At 38.1% G+C, this 16849-nt stretch overlaps 1 protein-coding gene across 2 annotated transcripts in view; it reads left to right on the forward strand.

Annotated features, from left to right (window-relative positions):
* Window positions 1-16849, forward strand: part of ZMYM2 (zinc finger MYM-type containing 2) — a 195208-nt gene that overhangs the window by 98634 nt on the left and 79725 nt on the right. For both annotated transcript variants that reach the window (XM_028136284.2, XM_054718723.1), the window contains 4 exons: window positions 2285-2356; window positions 10923-11073; window positions 11526-11641; window positions 15525-15641. In XM_028136284.2, coding sequence (XP_027992085.2) covers window positions 2285-2356; window positions 10923-11073; window positions 11526-11641; window positions 15525-15641 — 456 coding nt within the window. The remainder of the gene's footprint in view (window positions 1-2284; window positions 2357-10922; window positions 11074-11525; window positions 11642-15524; window positions 15642-16849) is intronic.

Raw genomic sequence — 16849 nt, forward strand, 5'->3', positions numbered from 1 at the left:
TCCTACCCTTCTCCTGCACCTCAGCACGGGTAGGTGTCTGTATCCGAGAGGTCCTATGAACTAGGTTCAGTGGAGAAAGACGCAGGCCCCGGCGCGAAGCGGGACCGCGTCTTTGCAATCTCCTCTCTTGCCGGCACTGCGCGGTCGGGCAGTTAGCTCTTCAGGGCTGCCTCTGAGCTCAGATCTCAAATCAGACTCCAAGGTCTAAAATCTATTACCTCCCGCAGTCCCGTGGACCCTTTTTCTCAAGTTCAGACACTTTGCCTGTCCTCAGGGACGCGGCTTGGCGCCGTGTAGTTTTCCCCTGACCTTCTGGGTTTAGAGATCCGGCAGATTCTAATGCCCAGAACCTCGTTTTACCTTTTTCCAGGAGATCTCTGCCCTTCCCAGCTGCAAACTGTCTCACCAGCCGCTTCTCCTTCGCCAATTCGGGCTGGAATCCTCTCGTTTCAGCTGCTCCCTCTATTTCCTCCTGCGGGTGCGGGGCCGCGCAGACTGCTCACTCCCTTCCCGCCGCCATGTTCCGAGATGATGGCTTTAGTTTCTTATAGCAATTTTGTCATGGCTGCCTGTTTGTCAGTTCATTCTAACATCGCTGTGCTTTCAGTGTTAGCATCTATTGATTGTCTCTGTACATTTACACTGTTGTTTTCCTGGGTTTTGGTAGGATAAGTGAGTTTTTAAATTGCAGCCTAGACATTTGGGGTATTATTATACTGTGGTTCGTAATTAAACCTCCGTTTTAGCTGTATTTCTTTGACACTGCTCTGCCAGGGGGAGGAATGTGCCACCTCATTATTGCCAAGTGGAGGTAGAAGCCCAGGCTCTCCATTTCATCTCTGTTGACACCAGTGGAAGGGGAGGGTATTCTTGTTATGCTGGGTGGGTTTAGGGATTCCACCCTGACTGGGAGGAGTATCTTCTTGCTGGACTATCTTGTTGCTGCTCCCCACAGATTCTCCACTGACACCAAATTGTTCCACTCTAGTGGACAAAAAATATTCTTCATTTTTCATTAAATAAAATAAAAGTTATTTTAAAATATTGTTTCATCTTTGATTTTTTAAATATTATGTTCATTTGTTTTTTATAATTCCCATACTAAATGTTAATAACTTACAAGTAAATTAATAGGGATCCATGCATATGTTGTTACTGATAAAGAAACACCATCAGGTATATTTGGAGACCATAACCCAAGACACTCTAATGAATGTCTTTAAAATTGTACGGTGATCTTTTCTTGTCCTTGCCCTCTCCTTCCCCTTTGATCCTTATATTTAACATTGAACAGGGCTGCAATTTTTATCTATGTCCCCATTGCTCAATTAGTTTTTGGAGTATACTGATACAGGTAATTAATCTAGATGCTGGCACTGGAGACTATGTTAAATGCTTAACACTTTTCAGTTATTTTCGTTTTCTTCAGAGTATCTTGACTTTCTGCAGAGACTAAGGATGTAAATTCTTATGTGCTGGAAGCTATCATATGTGCTTTAAAATGAATTTCCAAAACCATTTGCAGATGATGAAAATTGTAATTGCATAACTTCCAAATCATTTAATTTAGAATATGTTGAGATACCATTATAAGAATTAATAGACTTTAATGAGATCTTGTCATGTAAGAGAAATAAGTGATGTTTTACACAGTCTGTTTAGATCAGGTCAAATTTAAGACAATTTTTAATTCCTTATGCCATTAAATTATTGTTTTATAATTAAGTGATTTTTAAATATAGGGTAATTCAAATTATTCTATAAAATAAAAGACTAATGTGCAAATCTACTGAACAGCGAAATGACCTGTCGCTATGACACGCACTGACCACTAGGGGGCAGACAACGCAGGAGCTGCCCCCCTGGTGGTCAGTGTGTTTCCACAGGGGGAACGCTGCTCAGCCAGAGCCCTGAGCTGGGCTCACTGCTGGCAAGTGCAGTGGTGGTGGCAGGAGCCTCTCCCATGGGGAGCGGGCCTAAGCCATCAGTCGGACATCCACCTCCTGGACTGCAAGGGGGCACAGGCCGGGCTGAGGAACCCCTGCCCACAACCCCACCCCTGAGTGCATGAATTTCGTGCACCGGGCCTCTATTTAATAATAATTGTTTAAGTTGGGCAGTGGCACTGGGGCTATAACAGATAGGCATTTTTAAAAGTTGGAATGAGTTTGTAAGTCACAGAACAGGTAATTAAGAATAAACTTTTGCAGCTTGCTTATTTACTTTTCCATCTACTTGCCTTTCTTTATATGTTTTTATAAAGTGTTTGAAAATCTCTTTTTAGGTAGGTAGCCATCCAAGCTTTCTGAAGGAGGTTCGAGATCACATGCAAGACTCTTTCTTGATGCAGCCTGAGGTAAGTAGGAATGTAGCAGGTGTTAAGGCCTGACAGTTTCATGCTACTGTTACTGTTGTGATGGTATATCTGAACAGCCCTGTGATTTCTTGAGTGCTGGCACACTTCGGACATACTGAGCTTCAGTTCTTGACCACCTCAAGGAAGTGAATATCTTAGTAAACTATGTCACAAGAACTTTTTATTTCCCACTGCACATAAAAATAGTGTTTACAGTGCACTGTAGTCTATTAAGTATACAATAGCATTATGTCTAAAAAGAATGTACATGCCTTAATTAAATTATTTCTTGCTAAAATGTGCTAACCATCATCTGAGCCTTCAGTGATCCTTTTGCTGGTGGAGGGTCTTCAATTTGTAAAAAACTCAGTATCTGTGAATCACAATAAAAGAAGATATGCCTGTGTGTTAAAATTTGTGCACTTAAAATATATCAAATGATTGTTTTCTTATTTTATCTCTATAACATACACAACCTTTCTTATTTCATTAAATTTTACATGTATTTTCTGTTTGATAAGATCATTTGCTTTTAGGTATTTATGTTGCTATTAGCAGATACACTTTTTAAATGCACAGTACCTTGTCTACAATAGGAATTTATTTATAGGATATCAAAGCCCCTCTATTTAGTGCATGCTTGAAAGATAAATAAAACCCTTTTAAATACATAATTTTGAAATCTATATTCCCATTAATCCAGATGAATAAATTAGCACATGAATAATAAATGCATACAAGTAGATATAATTATAACTGTAGTACAATGATCAAAATAAGGAATTTTATTTTGATATAATACTGCTATCTGATTAATCTATAGACCTTATTCAAATTTTGTCTATTAATGTCCCTTATAGTAAGTGGAAAAAAAAAGATTACTTGTCTGGGATCCGTGTAATCCAGGGTTATAGGCTATTTGATCAAAAAATTTTTTGTCTTTTTCCTCCTCCATTTCTTTGAGACTCCAATCCCAGATATATTATTAGAGTTTCTGCTATTTTCTTATAATCACTGTGTTTCTTTTTCCTTCATTTTGGAGAGTTTCTATTATTGTATCTTTGATTTTACTGATCTTTAATGAAATAAACTTAATCAAATAAAATACAGTATATTTTTCATCTCAGATCTTGTATTTGTTATCTATAGAAGTTCCATTTGGGTCTTTTTTATCTATTCTACTAGGGTCCCGGTGCATGAAATTCATGCACTGTGGGGGGGGGGCAGCGTCCCCCTCAAGCCCAGCCTGCCCCCTCTCACAGACTGGGAGTTCTCAGGGGATGTCCTAAGCCACAGTCTGGCCTCCCTCTGCGGGAGGCAACCCGGGTGATCAGGGGAAGGCGTCAGCCCGATCACCCTGCTGCTGCAGCCACTGCCAGCCAGCGCAGCCGCCAAGGTGTTTTCATCAACACGGACTCCAGTCCCTTCACCATGAAAAAATGACTACTTTCTTTAGACATTTTCAAGATGTGTCTTTCATAGGATATGACATTTCTTTCTTTTTTTATCCTCACCTGAGGATATGTTTCCATTGATTTTTAATATATTTTATTGATTTTTCACAGAGAGGAAGGGAGAGGGATAGAGAGCTAGAAACATTGATGAGAGAGACATCGACCAGCTGCCTCCTGCACTCCCCCCACCGGGGGATGTGCCCGCAACCAATGTACATGCCCTTGACCGGAATCGAACCTGGGACCTTCCAGTCCGCAGACCGACGCTCTATCCACTGAGCCAAACCGGTTTCAGCTGTTTCCATTGATTTTTAGAGACTGTGAAAGAGAGAGAGAGGGACAGACAGAGAGAAACATCATTGTGAGAGGGACACTTTGATTGGTTGACTCCTGCATGAGCCCTGGCCAGGGTGGAGCCTGTAACCTAGGTACATGCCCTTAATCAGAATCAAACCCGGACCCTGCAATCAGCAGGCCAAGGCTCTATCCACTGAGCCAAACCAGCTAGGGCAGGATATGACATTCCTTAGCCCCTCCAGCAGCGGACCTTCGTTTTTTCCTCCGGGAGTGTGGTGGAAAAACCCTAGATCACCTTCTTAGATTCTTATTACCCAAGTTACCAAGAACACTGCAAGTAGCGGTGTACAGGGAGCTTAGCCAGTGAGCAGTCAGAAAAGGTGTTTACGCTCGAACTGGTTTGGCTCAGTGGATAGAGCATCGGCCTGCAGACTGAAGGGTGTCAGGTTTGATTCCTGTTAAGGGCATGTACCTTGGTTGGGGGAACAGCCCCAGTGGGGAGTGTGCAGGAGGCAGCTGATCGATGTTTCTCTCTCATCGATGTTTCTGACAGTCTTTCCCTCTCCCCTCTTCTCTGTAAAAAAATCAATACAATATATTTAAAAAAGAAAAGAAAAAAAAGGTGTTTCCTCTGCAGCCCATGTGCAGAGGACCCCCTGCTTTGTGTCCACTGGGCTAGGGGCGTGTCCCCGGCCCCCAAGCCCGGCGGCCCCACGTTCGCTTTGTCCACCAGGCTGGGGGGCGTGGACCCCGTGGATGCCGCGCGCTGTGTCCGCCGGGGGCACACCCTCCAGTCTGGCGCCTGCGTGTTTGCTGTGTCCGCCGGGCTGGGGGCGTAGACCTGGGCCGCTTGGTGCAGGTGAATGCGCAAGCGGCCACGGGGTGGAAGTTCCCGTCCCCTGGCCATTTGTCCCAGGACCCAGCGCGCTCAGTGCCCCTGGTTGCTTGTCCCATGACCCAACCCGCTTGGCGCCCCAACCTCTTGTCTCAGGACCCAGACCGCTTGGCACTGGCTCCCGTAGGCCACTCTTGGCTGGGGACGTTCTGGGACCCCGGCCGCTCAGGGTCTACACGTGGCCCTACAGGCTCAGAGTGGCCTGGATCCTGAGGATGTTCCCGGCACCCAGGCCGCTCGGCGCCCGCATATGCCATCTTTGTTGGGTTAATTTGCATACTCCTGATTGGCTGGTGGGCATCGTGAAGGTATGGTCAATTTGCATCTTTCTCTTTTATTAGTGTAGATTCCTTGCCTCATTATATTCATGTTTTTCTGTACTGATTTCTCAACTATGTTGGCATATTTATAATAGCTCTTTTAATATCTTGGCATACTATTTGCATTTGTCATTTCTAGATCTATTTCTACAGCTTGATTTTTTAAAAATTTCTGTATAACGTCATATTATGTTTTGTGCAATTTTTAAAAGTCATTGTTTCGCCGAAACTGGTTTGGCTCAGTGGATAGAGCGTCGGTCTGCGGACTCAAGGGTCCCGGGTTCGATTCCGGTCAAGGGCATGTACATTGGGTGCGGGCACATCCCTGGTGGTGGGTGTGCAGAAGGCAGCTGCTCAATGTTTCTCTCTCATTGATGTTTCTAGCTCTCTATCCCTCTCCCTTCCTTTCTGTAAAAAATCAATAAAATATATTTTTAAAAAAAGTCATAGTTTCATATCTTCTATCTAGTTTCCTAGTTGTTAAAGGTGGGAGGTTACATTAGTCTCTGTTACTCCATCATGGCTGTGGATGGAAGTCCTATATGCTTTAATATGGAACAGTTCTCCAGTCTTTCATAACTTTGACATTTTTACATACTATACAATGCTTTGTAGAGTGCTCCTCAATTTGGGCTTTTCTGATATATTCTCAGGAATATATTGAAGTCGTGCATTTTTGGACATCATAAGTGATATTGCATCCATTTTAGTGCATCACACCAGGGGGCACTTGATGTCTGTCTGTTGACTTGGTTCACTTAGCTAAGGAGATGTGGGTAGAATTTATCCAGGATACCATTGCTATTCTTCCCTCTGTGTTTATTAATTTTTTTTGGTGTATATATTATATTCTATAAATATTCTGTTGCTCAATAGACATTACACCCACTATTTTTAGCATCCATTGTCAAATAGAAAAAAATTTAAAAATTATAAGTAGGGTATGTGAGTTTTGATAGAAAAATTCTAACTACAATGAAGAAAAGTAAAACATGATAGTTTATCAATTTTTTAGAAGCTTTTTTCTTCTGTTTGAACATCTTCAACATAAAGAGATAATATTAGAATTTTATTGACTAAAATACATATAAGTTTAACTTTAATTTATCTTTTAATCTTCACTTAGTGTAAAAATTTGTGCAGTATCATGTCATGTTGAAGTTTTATCACCACTCTAATCAGGGTTCTTTTTTTAAAATTTATTTTTATTGATTTCAAAGAGGAAGGGAGAGAGATAGAAACATCAACGATGAGAGGGAATCATTGACTGGCTGCTTCCTGCATGTCCCCCACTGGGGAGGATTGAGCCTGCAACCCGGGCATGTGCCCTTGGCCAGAATCGAACCTGGGACCCTTTAGTCTGCATACCGACACTCTATCCACTGAGCCAAACGGGCGAGGGCTCTAATCAGGGTTCTTCACTATTTTGTGCTTTTGACTCCTTTAGTAATATGGATAGACCATTTATCAGTTAAATGCATAAAGTAGAATATTACAACTAGAATTTATTAATCCAAATAGTTATTGAAACATTTTCAAATGTGATGTATACTTTATTAATGCACAAATAAAATGATATGGTAATAACTACAGTGTTTTTTGAAGTAATATTGAACATCTGTCTGTCTGTCTATCTATCTATCTATCTATCTATCTATCTATCTATCTATAAATTCCTTAGTGACCGTTAAGATCAAACGACTGGAACGACCAGAACAACCGGTTGACCAGTTGCTATGATGTGCACTGACCACCAGGGGGCAAATGCTCAATGCAGGAGCTGCCCGCTGGTGGTCAGTGCATTCCCACAGCCAACCTCCTCTGGCTGGCCAACCACCCATGGTCCCTCCCTGTGGCCAGCCAACCTCCCACAGTCCCTCCCCCTGTCCTTCCCCCTGGCCGGCAGGCTCTAATCGGCCCTGATCACTGGCCAAGCCTAGGAACCCCACCCGTGCATGTATTTGTGCACTGGGTCTCTAGTAATAATATATTGAGCTATCTGCCAGTATAATGGAAAAAGCTGGGGATTTTTATTTTTGATGAAGTTACAGGTTCTGTTAAAACTATTGTAGTTTGTTGCCTCCAATTAAAATGAAGGAGAATGCCACATTGCAGTAGATATTATTGAATGTAAAGATAATACATTTTTTCCATGTAACACTGTGGAGCAAAGTTAAGTTGTAGTTGAATGTGGTTAGGAAGTAGGTTCTGTGCTGGATATAGCTTGGTACCGATTTCCTAGATTAGATTTGTAGCAACAAGTACATGAAACCTTTATCTCTTGAGCATCTACCCATGTTACCCACTTGCTTGGTCAAAATGTCCTAAATGAAATGTATTACTTACATGTAAAAGGAAAAATTAGGGGAAATTTAAAAATCTTGTGATGTTTGCTAATTTTGATATTCATGTGGAATTGGTTAAAATTAAAATGTAAGGCACCTTTTCTCAGTAGCCTGAAAGTGAGCCAATTTGCTATAAATTCTCATTATATTTACCTTACTGATATCTTGTTTCAATCAGTTCTACCTCATTCTTTTCCCCTAAGTAGGTTTATTTCCCTTTTTTGCCTAAATATATTACTTGTGAATTTGTTCTATTTAATTTCATTCATTTAAATTACATAATGCATATTTATAGGACACTTGAAATTTAAATATGATTTTTTGTTGTTTTGTTAATCCTCACCTGAGGATATTTTTCCATCAAATTTTAGAGAGAGTAGAAGGAAGGGGGAGAAACAGAGAGAGAGACACATTGATTTGATTGCCTCCCGCCCGGGCCCTGACCAGTGCCAGGGATGGAGCTTGCAACCGACAGGCCCTTGCAAACCCAAGACCCTTCAGTCCACAGGCTCTATCCACCGAGTTAAGCCGGCTTTGGCTATTATATATGAAGCAGAGGAGACATGGCATAAACCTTTATTTCTTTTTTTTGCTGATGTTCTTCCATTAAATGGGACCTTTTGTTTTTAAAGTAGTAGAGGTGGTTATGAAAGTAGCCTTGTTGAAATGTTTTCAATATTAATGATTCTATCTGTCTGATAGTACTTCACATTCTTTTCGAATAACAGTGTTTTGTCAGTGTGGACCACTTGCTTATTAGCTCCTTGTTTACTTCACCCACTTCACCTGGTCTACTTTCATTTTATTACGTCTTCAAACTTACTAATTACTCAACTATTCTGCCAATAAAATCATTGTCAACTTGAAGAATGTTTCTAATAAGTTAAAAAAATTCAAACCAAAATTAGATTAGACAGTTGAACTTCATTTATTGAATAATATATTGGTAAAGGAATTGCTCACAGATGCTGTTACATGGAAGTCTTATGCACACATCTACTGGGAGTGATCCTGAGATACAATGACAGGTGTCCTGATGTTTTTAGTATTCGTAATTTGTACTGTGGTATCAGTTTTTTTTAAAAAAATATACTTTATTGATTTCTTACACAGAGGGAGGGAGAGGGATAGAGAGTTAGAAACATCGATGAGAGAGAAACATCGACCAGCTGCCTCCTGCACACTCCCCACTGGGGATGTGCCCGCAACCAAGGTACATGCCCTTGACCAGAATCGAACCTGGGACCCTTGAGTCCGCAGGCCGACGCTCTATCCACTGAGCCAAACCGGTTTCGGCAAGTGGTATCAGATTTTAAACATTCTTTTATTTTCCATTTTTGATTTGTTTTCTTTGATCCCCCCCACCCCCAGTATAACTATCTAAATTATTATATAGGCCTCAAGAAAACATGTTGCCTTTTAAATACTGGGAGAGCTAATAATTAGATTTAATAGGTTTACAGCTTTTCTGATATCTTATTACTATTATTTTGTTATTGATAAGTATTTCTTTCTGGAGCATATGAGAAATTGAAGAATGAGTTGATTTCCACTTTGAAAAGTAAAACTTAGGGCTTCCTTTAAGAGATACTTGAGTAAATGGGAAATAGGCAGCATGGATTAGATTTGATGGTACCAGAATGAATATAACATACCTTCCTGGCACATCAAGAGTTATGTTTTCTCATACCTGTTCTATTTATTGTATGCTGAGGAAGTCTTTTTTTATTTCTTTTTTTGATGTTGATGTTATTTACTTGTTTTTGTTATTGTTTTTACCTCCAAATTATTACTTTATTGTCTAAACTATTTTTGTGCTTGTGAAATTTATCCATTTTATTTTATTTTTGGCCTGATTGTCCTGTTTCCTGACATTTGTTACTTTTTTTTTTTAAATCCTCACCCAAGGATATGTTTTTTCCTATTAGAGAGAGATAAGAGAGAGAGAGAGAGAGAGAGGAGAGAGAGAGAGAGAGAGAGAGAGAGAGAGAGGAGAGAGGGGAGGGGAGGGAGGGGGTAGGGAAGGAAGGAAAGAGAGAAACATCGACATGACAAACACCAGTTGGTTGCCTCCTGTCTGTGCTCTGACGGGATGAAATCTGCAACCTAGATACATGCCCTGTCTGAGAATTAAACCTGCAACCCTTTTTGGTGTACAGTCCAAGCTCCATCCAAGAACTACCTTGTCAGGGCCCTGACATCTGTTACTTAACCATTTGTGGAACATTTTGGTTTTTTCTTATATCATCATATTGTACTAGACTATGTTGGGTATTCAGATGAGTGAGATAATCTCCACATCAGGTGGAAAGGTGGATACAGTTAATTTTGCAACATGATCTATAATATTTGATTTAACTGATTGTGACAGTTCTGTAACTGCTCAGAAGAGATCAGATAAAAGTTGCTCTAAAAGGCTTCCCCCCATCTTTGTTGTCTAATTGTGACTAGCAAGTAAATGTTTTAATAGAAATACACCAGTTCATCCAAACTGTATTTTTATAAGACTATATATCAACAATATTGCTTTTGTCTAGCAGTTCTCAAAGTGTACCTCCTTTATCTTCATATATTCTATCTCATTTCTCTGAATTATATCAGTGTTGGCAAATAATTCATCCTTGGCCGAAGGATTGACTTCATTATTATCTGTTAACTAATTATTAACTTTAGTTAATAGCCAAAAATCATTTTGAAAGTTTTTTAATCTAAAAATTAAAAATTTTATTTTATTGTGGTTGAATAAGGTTATAAATGTAGTAGATAGGTGGTAAATCAGTTTTAAGAGACATTCCAAAAGTGCTTGCACTTCAGAAGCTCAATAGAATAACTATTTAACATCTTCAAATTATTTTCTCTGAAAGACTGTATTCATTTGATTATTAAGGCTTACATTTTTATGTCCATTTACTTTCTTCTGTCACAGGACAAAGAAGTGTGTCTTTATTGTAAACAGAAAACACTGTGCCATTGCTTTTCAATTGTTATTTACCTCTCTGTAGGAATTTTGTTAAATTACTAGAGAAAACACTATTTTTGAAGGAAAGTTAGCTGAGGTCATTACTTTTGTTTGAATCTGATTTAGCTGCATTGCACTTAACAGCTTGCATCCAGATGAAGATTTCTGACCCACTAACCCCGATTAGAGATTAATAGCATTGTTTTGCAGAGAGAAAAGGTATAATGAAAAAATACAGTAATTTTTTTAGTTAAATTATGGTTTTCTTAATTATCTTTTTATGTTTCAAATTTTAGAAATATGGAAAACTGACCACTTGTACTGGTTGCCGAACACAGTGCAGGTTTTTTGATATGACTCAGTGTATAGGTCCTAATGGATATATGGAGCCATACTGTTCCACTGCTTGCATGAACAGTCACAAGACAAAATATGCAAAATCACAAAGTAAGTTTCAGGGATTTGGGCAGTTAAAAAACTTTAATAACATGACTAATTTTCTAACTACTTTTCTTTAACTTGATTCTTGTGCTTGTGGTAATTACATAAATTTTTACTTTTATCACACTAAACTATATTACTGGAAACTTTAATTATTAATGTTTTGATCATTCCATATTTCTTTTACTTTTTAAGTTAATGAAGTTCTATCCATGCCTGTGTTCTTAGCTAAAACTTTTTCCATCTAAACATCTAAAACTGAGATTGTGTGTTTTAGAGACATAATAGACTCTTTTAGGACAGTACTTTTCAAGGTATAAATAAATAATTTTGGAAATTAAAGGATAGTTTACAGAAGGTTCTATTAAGAAGCTGTTCTGAGGCTAATTAAGATACATTAAAAAAAGACTTATTACTTTTTAAAGAAATCAGTTATGTATGTACCTTTTCTCTCCTAGGTTTGGGAATTATTTGCCATTTTTGTAAGCGCAACTCTTTACCTCAATATCAAGCCACAATGCCTGATGGAAAACTGTATAACTTTTGCAATTCCAGTTGTGTGGCTAAATTTCAGGTTTGTTATTTATTTTGCATAACCCTTACCCTAATAAAATAGACCTAGAAAATAAACAGTGTAATATGCTTTGTCTTTATTTAATGTGCTAATTTTTTAGTTAGTTTTTTTAAAATACGTTTTTATTTACTTTAGAGAAGAAGGGAGAAGGAGAGAGAGATAGAAACATAAATGATGAGAGAGAATCATTGATTGCCTGCCTCCTGCATGCCCCAAACTGGTCGTTGAGCCTGAAACCTGGAATTAAACCGTGACTTCCTGGTTTATAAGTTTATGCTCAACCATTGAGCCACAAAGGCTGGCCAATCTTTTTAGTTTGTTGAGGGTCACATTGGTAGGTTGAGATTCTAGAGTCACAGCAGACATGGCTGCCCCCAGCTCTCTACTGAGAACTTTTTTGTTAATCTTCACCAGAGGCTATTTTTTCCATTGACTTTAAGAGATAGTGGAACGGAGGGGTGGGAGGAGTGGGGGGCAGAGAGAAAGATCAAGATCAATGTGAGAGACACATCGATTGGTTGCCTCCTACATTTGCCTCGGGCGCCCTGACCAGGGCCTGGGATTGATGCTCTAACCATTATACTCACTGGTCAGGGCCTAATTGACTTTTTAATTGTATTTATGACATAGACATTGTAGGAAAAAAACACACCAAAATTTAGCTCCATGTCTGATGTGTAGTATTTTCTTAGTAGATGGTTTGAATAACATCATGTGATTCTTATTGGGGAATTCTGTTTTATGAAGGACGTAGGTAGTATATTTAGCTTGGAAGTAATAAGCATAAACGTTTTCTTCATATATTAAAAATGTGGCAGGTATAAAGGGGATTGGATTTTAATACAAGATCAGTTTCAGGGAGACATTTTTCATTTTGTTAAATGTAAAGGTCATTTTATTTTGGAAAATTGTAAATTTTGGCATATGGATAGTCTCAGAAGATAGTATTTCTGGAAGTATTCAAACTTAAGCCTGTTGATTAGGAAGGATAGTTTAGAGAGGATTTAGCATTAGTTAAGTGGTCGGAATAGGTTCACTACCTGCTGTGAAAACTTTAGGGTATTACACAAAATTTCTCACCAGTGCACAAAGCTGTGCATCATGAGTTCATTTGATCAACAGTTCTGAGTTGCAGGCATTGTGCTCTGTGTTAATTTATTTAAAATGAAAATGCAGTCTCATATATGTTGTAGTAAACAGTTATTGCATTTTAAGTTGAAGTGGTTTTGAATTCAGCCGGGTGAGAGTTATTTTTGTTAGTAGTTATATCCTCATCTGAGCTTAGGTATTAACCATATTCAAAATTAAACTTTCATTTTGGAAGTTGAGATTATAGCCATTGATACTCTTAGAGTGGCAAGTACTGCTTCTGACTTGTTGGCTTGTCCATAAAGTAGACGTTAAGGAATAAGGAGTAATTTGGTGAGTGAAAGCCAGTGTCTTTGGCATGCTGCTTGTTATAACTTTCTTTATTCCTTTTTGATGTTGGGTAAACTGAAATGTTAATGGAAAATGTTGTAACTATTTTTTTCTTTTAATGGAAACTTATATTGCCCAGGATTTGATGAGACCAATGTAATAGTACATTGTATATTTTAAAGAAACACTGAATTTAGACTTTGACTTCTGAGGGATGCATGCAAATAAGCCTGCAGGCAGCCTCATTGCTTTGTGACTCTATAAAAGTAGTGCTAGGGTTGACACATAGAAGGGCAGCGTTTTTTACTTTCTTTTTATTTTAAAGCAAATCATAGGTTTTGAACTATATATCTTGATTAGATGGTTTTCCATTCTAAATTTTGAAAAAATAGCCCTGACCAGTGGCTCAGTTGGTTGAGCTTTATCCTGTACTCCAAAAGGTTGTGGGTTCGATTCTCGGTCAAGGCACATATCTAGGAGGTTGTTTGGATCCCAGTTGTGATACCTACAGGAAGCAACGGGTCGATGTTTCTCCCACTTTTCTCTAAAATCAATAAAAAATTTCCTTGGGTGAGGAAAAATATATTTTAAGAAAAGTTGTGAATAAATAATTTTAATGGACTTGAATTTTCTTGAAAATAGTTAAGGACAATGGCAGTTTTTATTTAAAAATTTTATTCATCTGATAGTTACTGCCTTAAATCTGCATGTTTTAATTTTTATAAATTTTAATTGTGTAGAACAACGCAGAAGTTTTAAAAATGATAAAGGTTACAAAAAGAATAAAAATGATGTAGGTGGTTTTCTCTCCACTGCCACATTGAAAAAAATTGTATTAACTATTTCCTGCATTCACAAGATACGTACGTAATATGTATTAAAGAATGAAAATTAAATACCAGTGTACTCCCTCACTCAGATTAGATTAAAACTTTTAAAGCCCATGTATCCTTATATCTTATTCTATGCTGTAAATGGTTTTAACTTGTAAAATAAATATAAAAATAAATTCCTGATATCAGTGCCAGTCTATAAATCTTTTTTTCTCTAACTTTGTATATGAAACGATGCACTTTTTAAAAAAAATATATATTTTATTGATTTTTCACAGAGAGAAAGGGAGAGGGATAGAGAGCTAGAAACATCGATGAGAGAGATACATCGACCAGCTGCCTCCTGCACACCCCCCACCAGGGATGTGCCCGCAACCAAGGTACATGCCCTTGACCGGAATTGAACCTGGGACCCGTCAGTCCTCAGACCGACACTCTATCCACTGAGCCAAACCGGTTTCGGCTGAAATGATGCACTTTTAAATGTAATATAGGCTGGCCCTGAATGGTGTGGCTCAGTTAGTGAGCTCGTCATCTTTGCACCTAGAGGTCACTGGTTTGATTCCTGGTTGTGGCACATACCTAGGTTTTGGGCTTGATCCTGGTAGGGGGCATGCTGGAGGCGGCTGATTGATGTTTCTCTTATCTCTCTCTCCCTCCTTCCCTCCCTTTCCCTTCCTCTAAAAATCAATAATAATAATAAAAAAGTAACATAGACATTTTTTCATTGATGGACTTAGGATGACCAAGATGGCAGCAGTGCAAGTGGGACTGGTCAGCTCTGTCACCTGTTAGGGCTAGGTTTTAAATGAAAAATTTTATTGATTGATTGATTTTAGAGACAGAGAGAGGAAGTGGGTGGGAGAGAGAGAGAGAAACATTGATTTTATTGTTCCGCTCATTCATGCATTCATTGGTTGATTCCTGTATGCCCTGACGGGATCAAACCTGCAGCCCTAGCATATCAGACAATGCTCTAACCGACTAAGCTACCTGGCCAGGGCCTAGGGTTTAAATTTTTATTTACTAATTCAGAACTTGGTTAAACAACTTCACTATTATTTGCTTACATTTTCTTTTTTATTTTCCTGGTGTTTTTTTTTTTTTTTTCCTGGTGTTTTTTTTTTTTACTTTATTTTTTTTTTATTTAATCCTCAACCGAGGATATTTTTCCATTGATTTTTAGAGAGATTGGAAGAGAGAAGAAGAGACTGTTGGGGTACATGCCCTTGACCAGAATCGAACCTGGGACCCTTCAGTCCGCAGGCTGACGCTCTGTCCACTGAGCCAAACTGGCTAGGGCTGCTTACATTTCCTTTTTTTTTTTTTTACATTTTCTTAAAGAGGAAAAAAAAGTCAGGATTGGTGTGATTCCCCCCCCCCCCCCCCCTTTTCATGTATTTTTAAAATTAGTAATCCTGTGATAAATGAATTTTAGTTTTTATAAGACATACTTAATATAGTAGTATACTTCTTAAGGACAAAATTCAGAAATATAATTTTATGTATTGAAATACTTAAGCAAAATACATACTGTTTTCTGGACATTGTCAATATTTGACAGTTGTCATAAATAAAAATTCCAAAATCCATATCAGACTCAGTATATTTTGTTCTTTGTTTTGTTTAAGGCTCTAAGTATGCAGTCATCTCCAAATGGCCAGTTTGTAACTCCGAGTGATATTCAGTTGAAATGCAACTATTGCAAAAATTCCTTTTGTTCAAAGCCAGAAATCCTGGAATGGGAGGCAAGTCATATTTTGTTATGTATATTATGTAGTAAAATAATTATGGCATTTCCATCTGAGAAGTTGTTTCCTAGTGGATAAGGATCAATTTTTCAGATTTTGTGTACCATTAAGAAAAAAAAGATGCTGTCATTAAATATGATGCATCATCGTTTTTGAATTATTTACTTATGTGGGAGCGGCACTAACAAAGGATCTGTTTGTTTTTTTTCTTCAATGTGAAACATAAAATTATTGAAGTCATAGTCACTATATATTATGTTTATAATAGTGTATAGGGTGTCACTTTGTTTAGCTATGTACCTGGAATATCTGTGCAGTATTTTCCCTATCTCTCCCTTATCTCTTCTCTACCTGCCCATCCATCCTAATAATTATTTTCTGTGAACTCTAATATCTTGTATTACCCGCTACCTGTAAAATAAAATTTGGTAATCATTTACCATGTTGTCATTTAACATTTTACAATTTGTTTTAATAAAAGACTCCTAATATAAATTTATTTTCCCTTTTCATCATTCTTACCTTCACCAATTTATTAATTTACTTTGCCATATCTTTTTTGCCATTAGCAAAAACTTTGATTACTAATTTTTCTCTCATTAAGGGGCAGTAATAGTGGATGGATGGATGGACAAGGTGGCCCTGGTTGAACATTGCTTTTTGAGCACTGCTTATCTTTGGCCCTTCTTTCTTTCACCTTTTTTTTGAGAGCACGTAGTATATAAAATGATACAAAGTGCAGTACTGACAATAGCTCCTGAGCCAAGACTTATTAGTGACTGTTGGCAAGTCTTAGGTGAAAAGTGATTCCCAGAACCAAACTACACAATTTTTAAAGTACTTTGGATATATGAAATTTCATTATTTTAACACTTAAATCCCTAGAAAATTTTCTAGTTTGTTAATTTAATTGGTGTAATCTTAAGAACATTTTAACCAATCATTCTTTGAGACTGTTGATGGCACTCAGTGATGATTTTTAGTGACTAAAACCCTTTTTAGATCTTAGCAGGAAGAATGTTGAAGGTCCAATAAGAAAGGACAAAGGATTGGTGGGGAATGAGGAAATGAGCTCATGAGCAAGCACATAAGAATAGTATCATACAGGAGATGAAAGTCCTGCATAAACTGTCCTGATAATACTAGATGAAAATGAGGTTCTTTTTACCCTCTCCATGTGAGCACCACCCTGCCTTGGCAGTCTT

Source organism: Eptesicus fuscus, chromosome 7 (genome assembly GCF_027574615.1).
Source record: "Eptesicus fuscus isolate TK198812 chromosome 7, DD_ASM_mEF_20220401, whole genome shotgun sequence".
Lineage (NCBI taxonomy): Eukaryota > Metazoa > Chordata > Mammalia > Chiroptera > Vespertilionidae > Eptesicus > Eptesicus fuscus.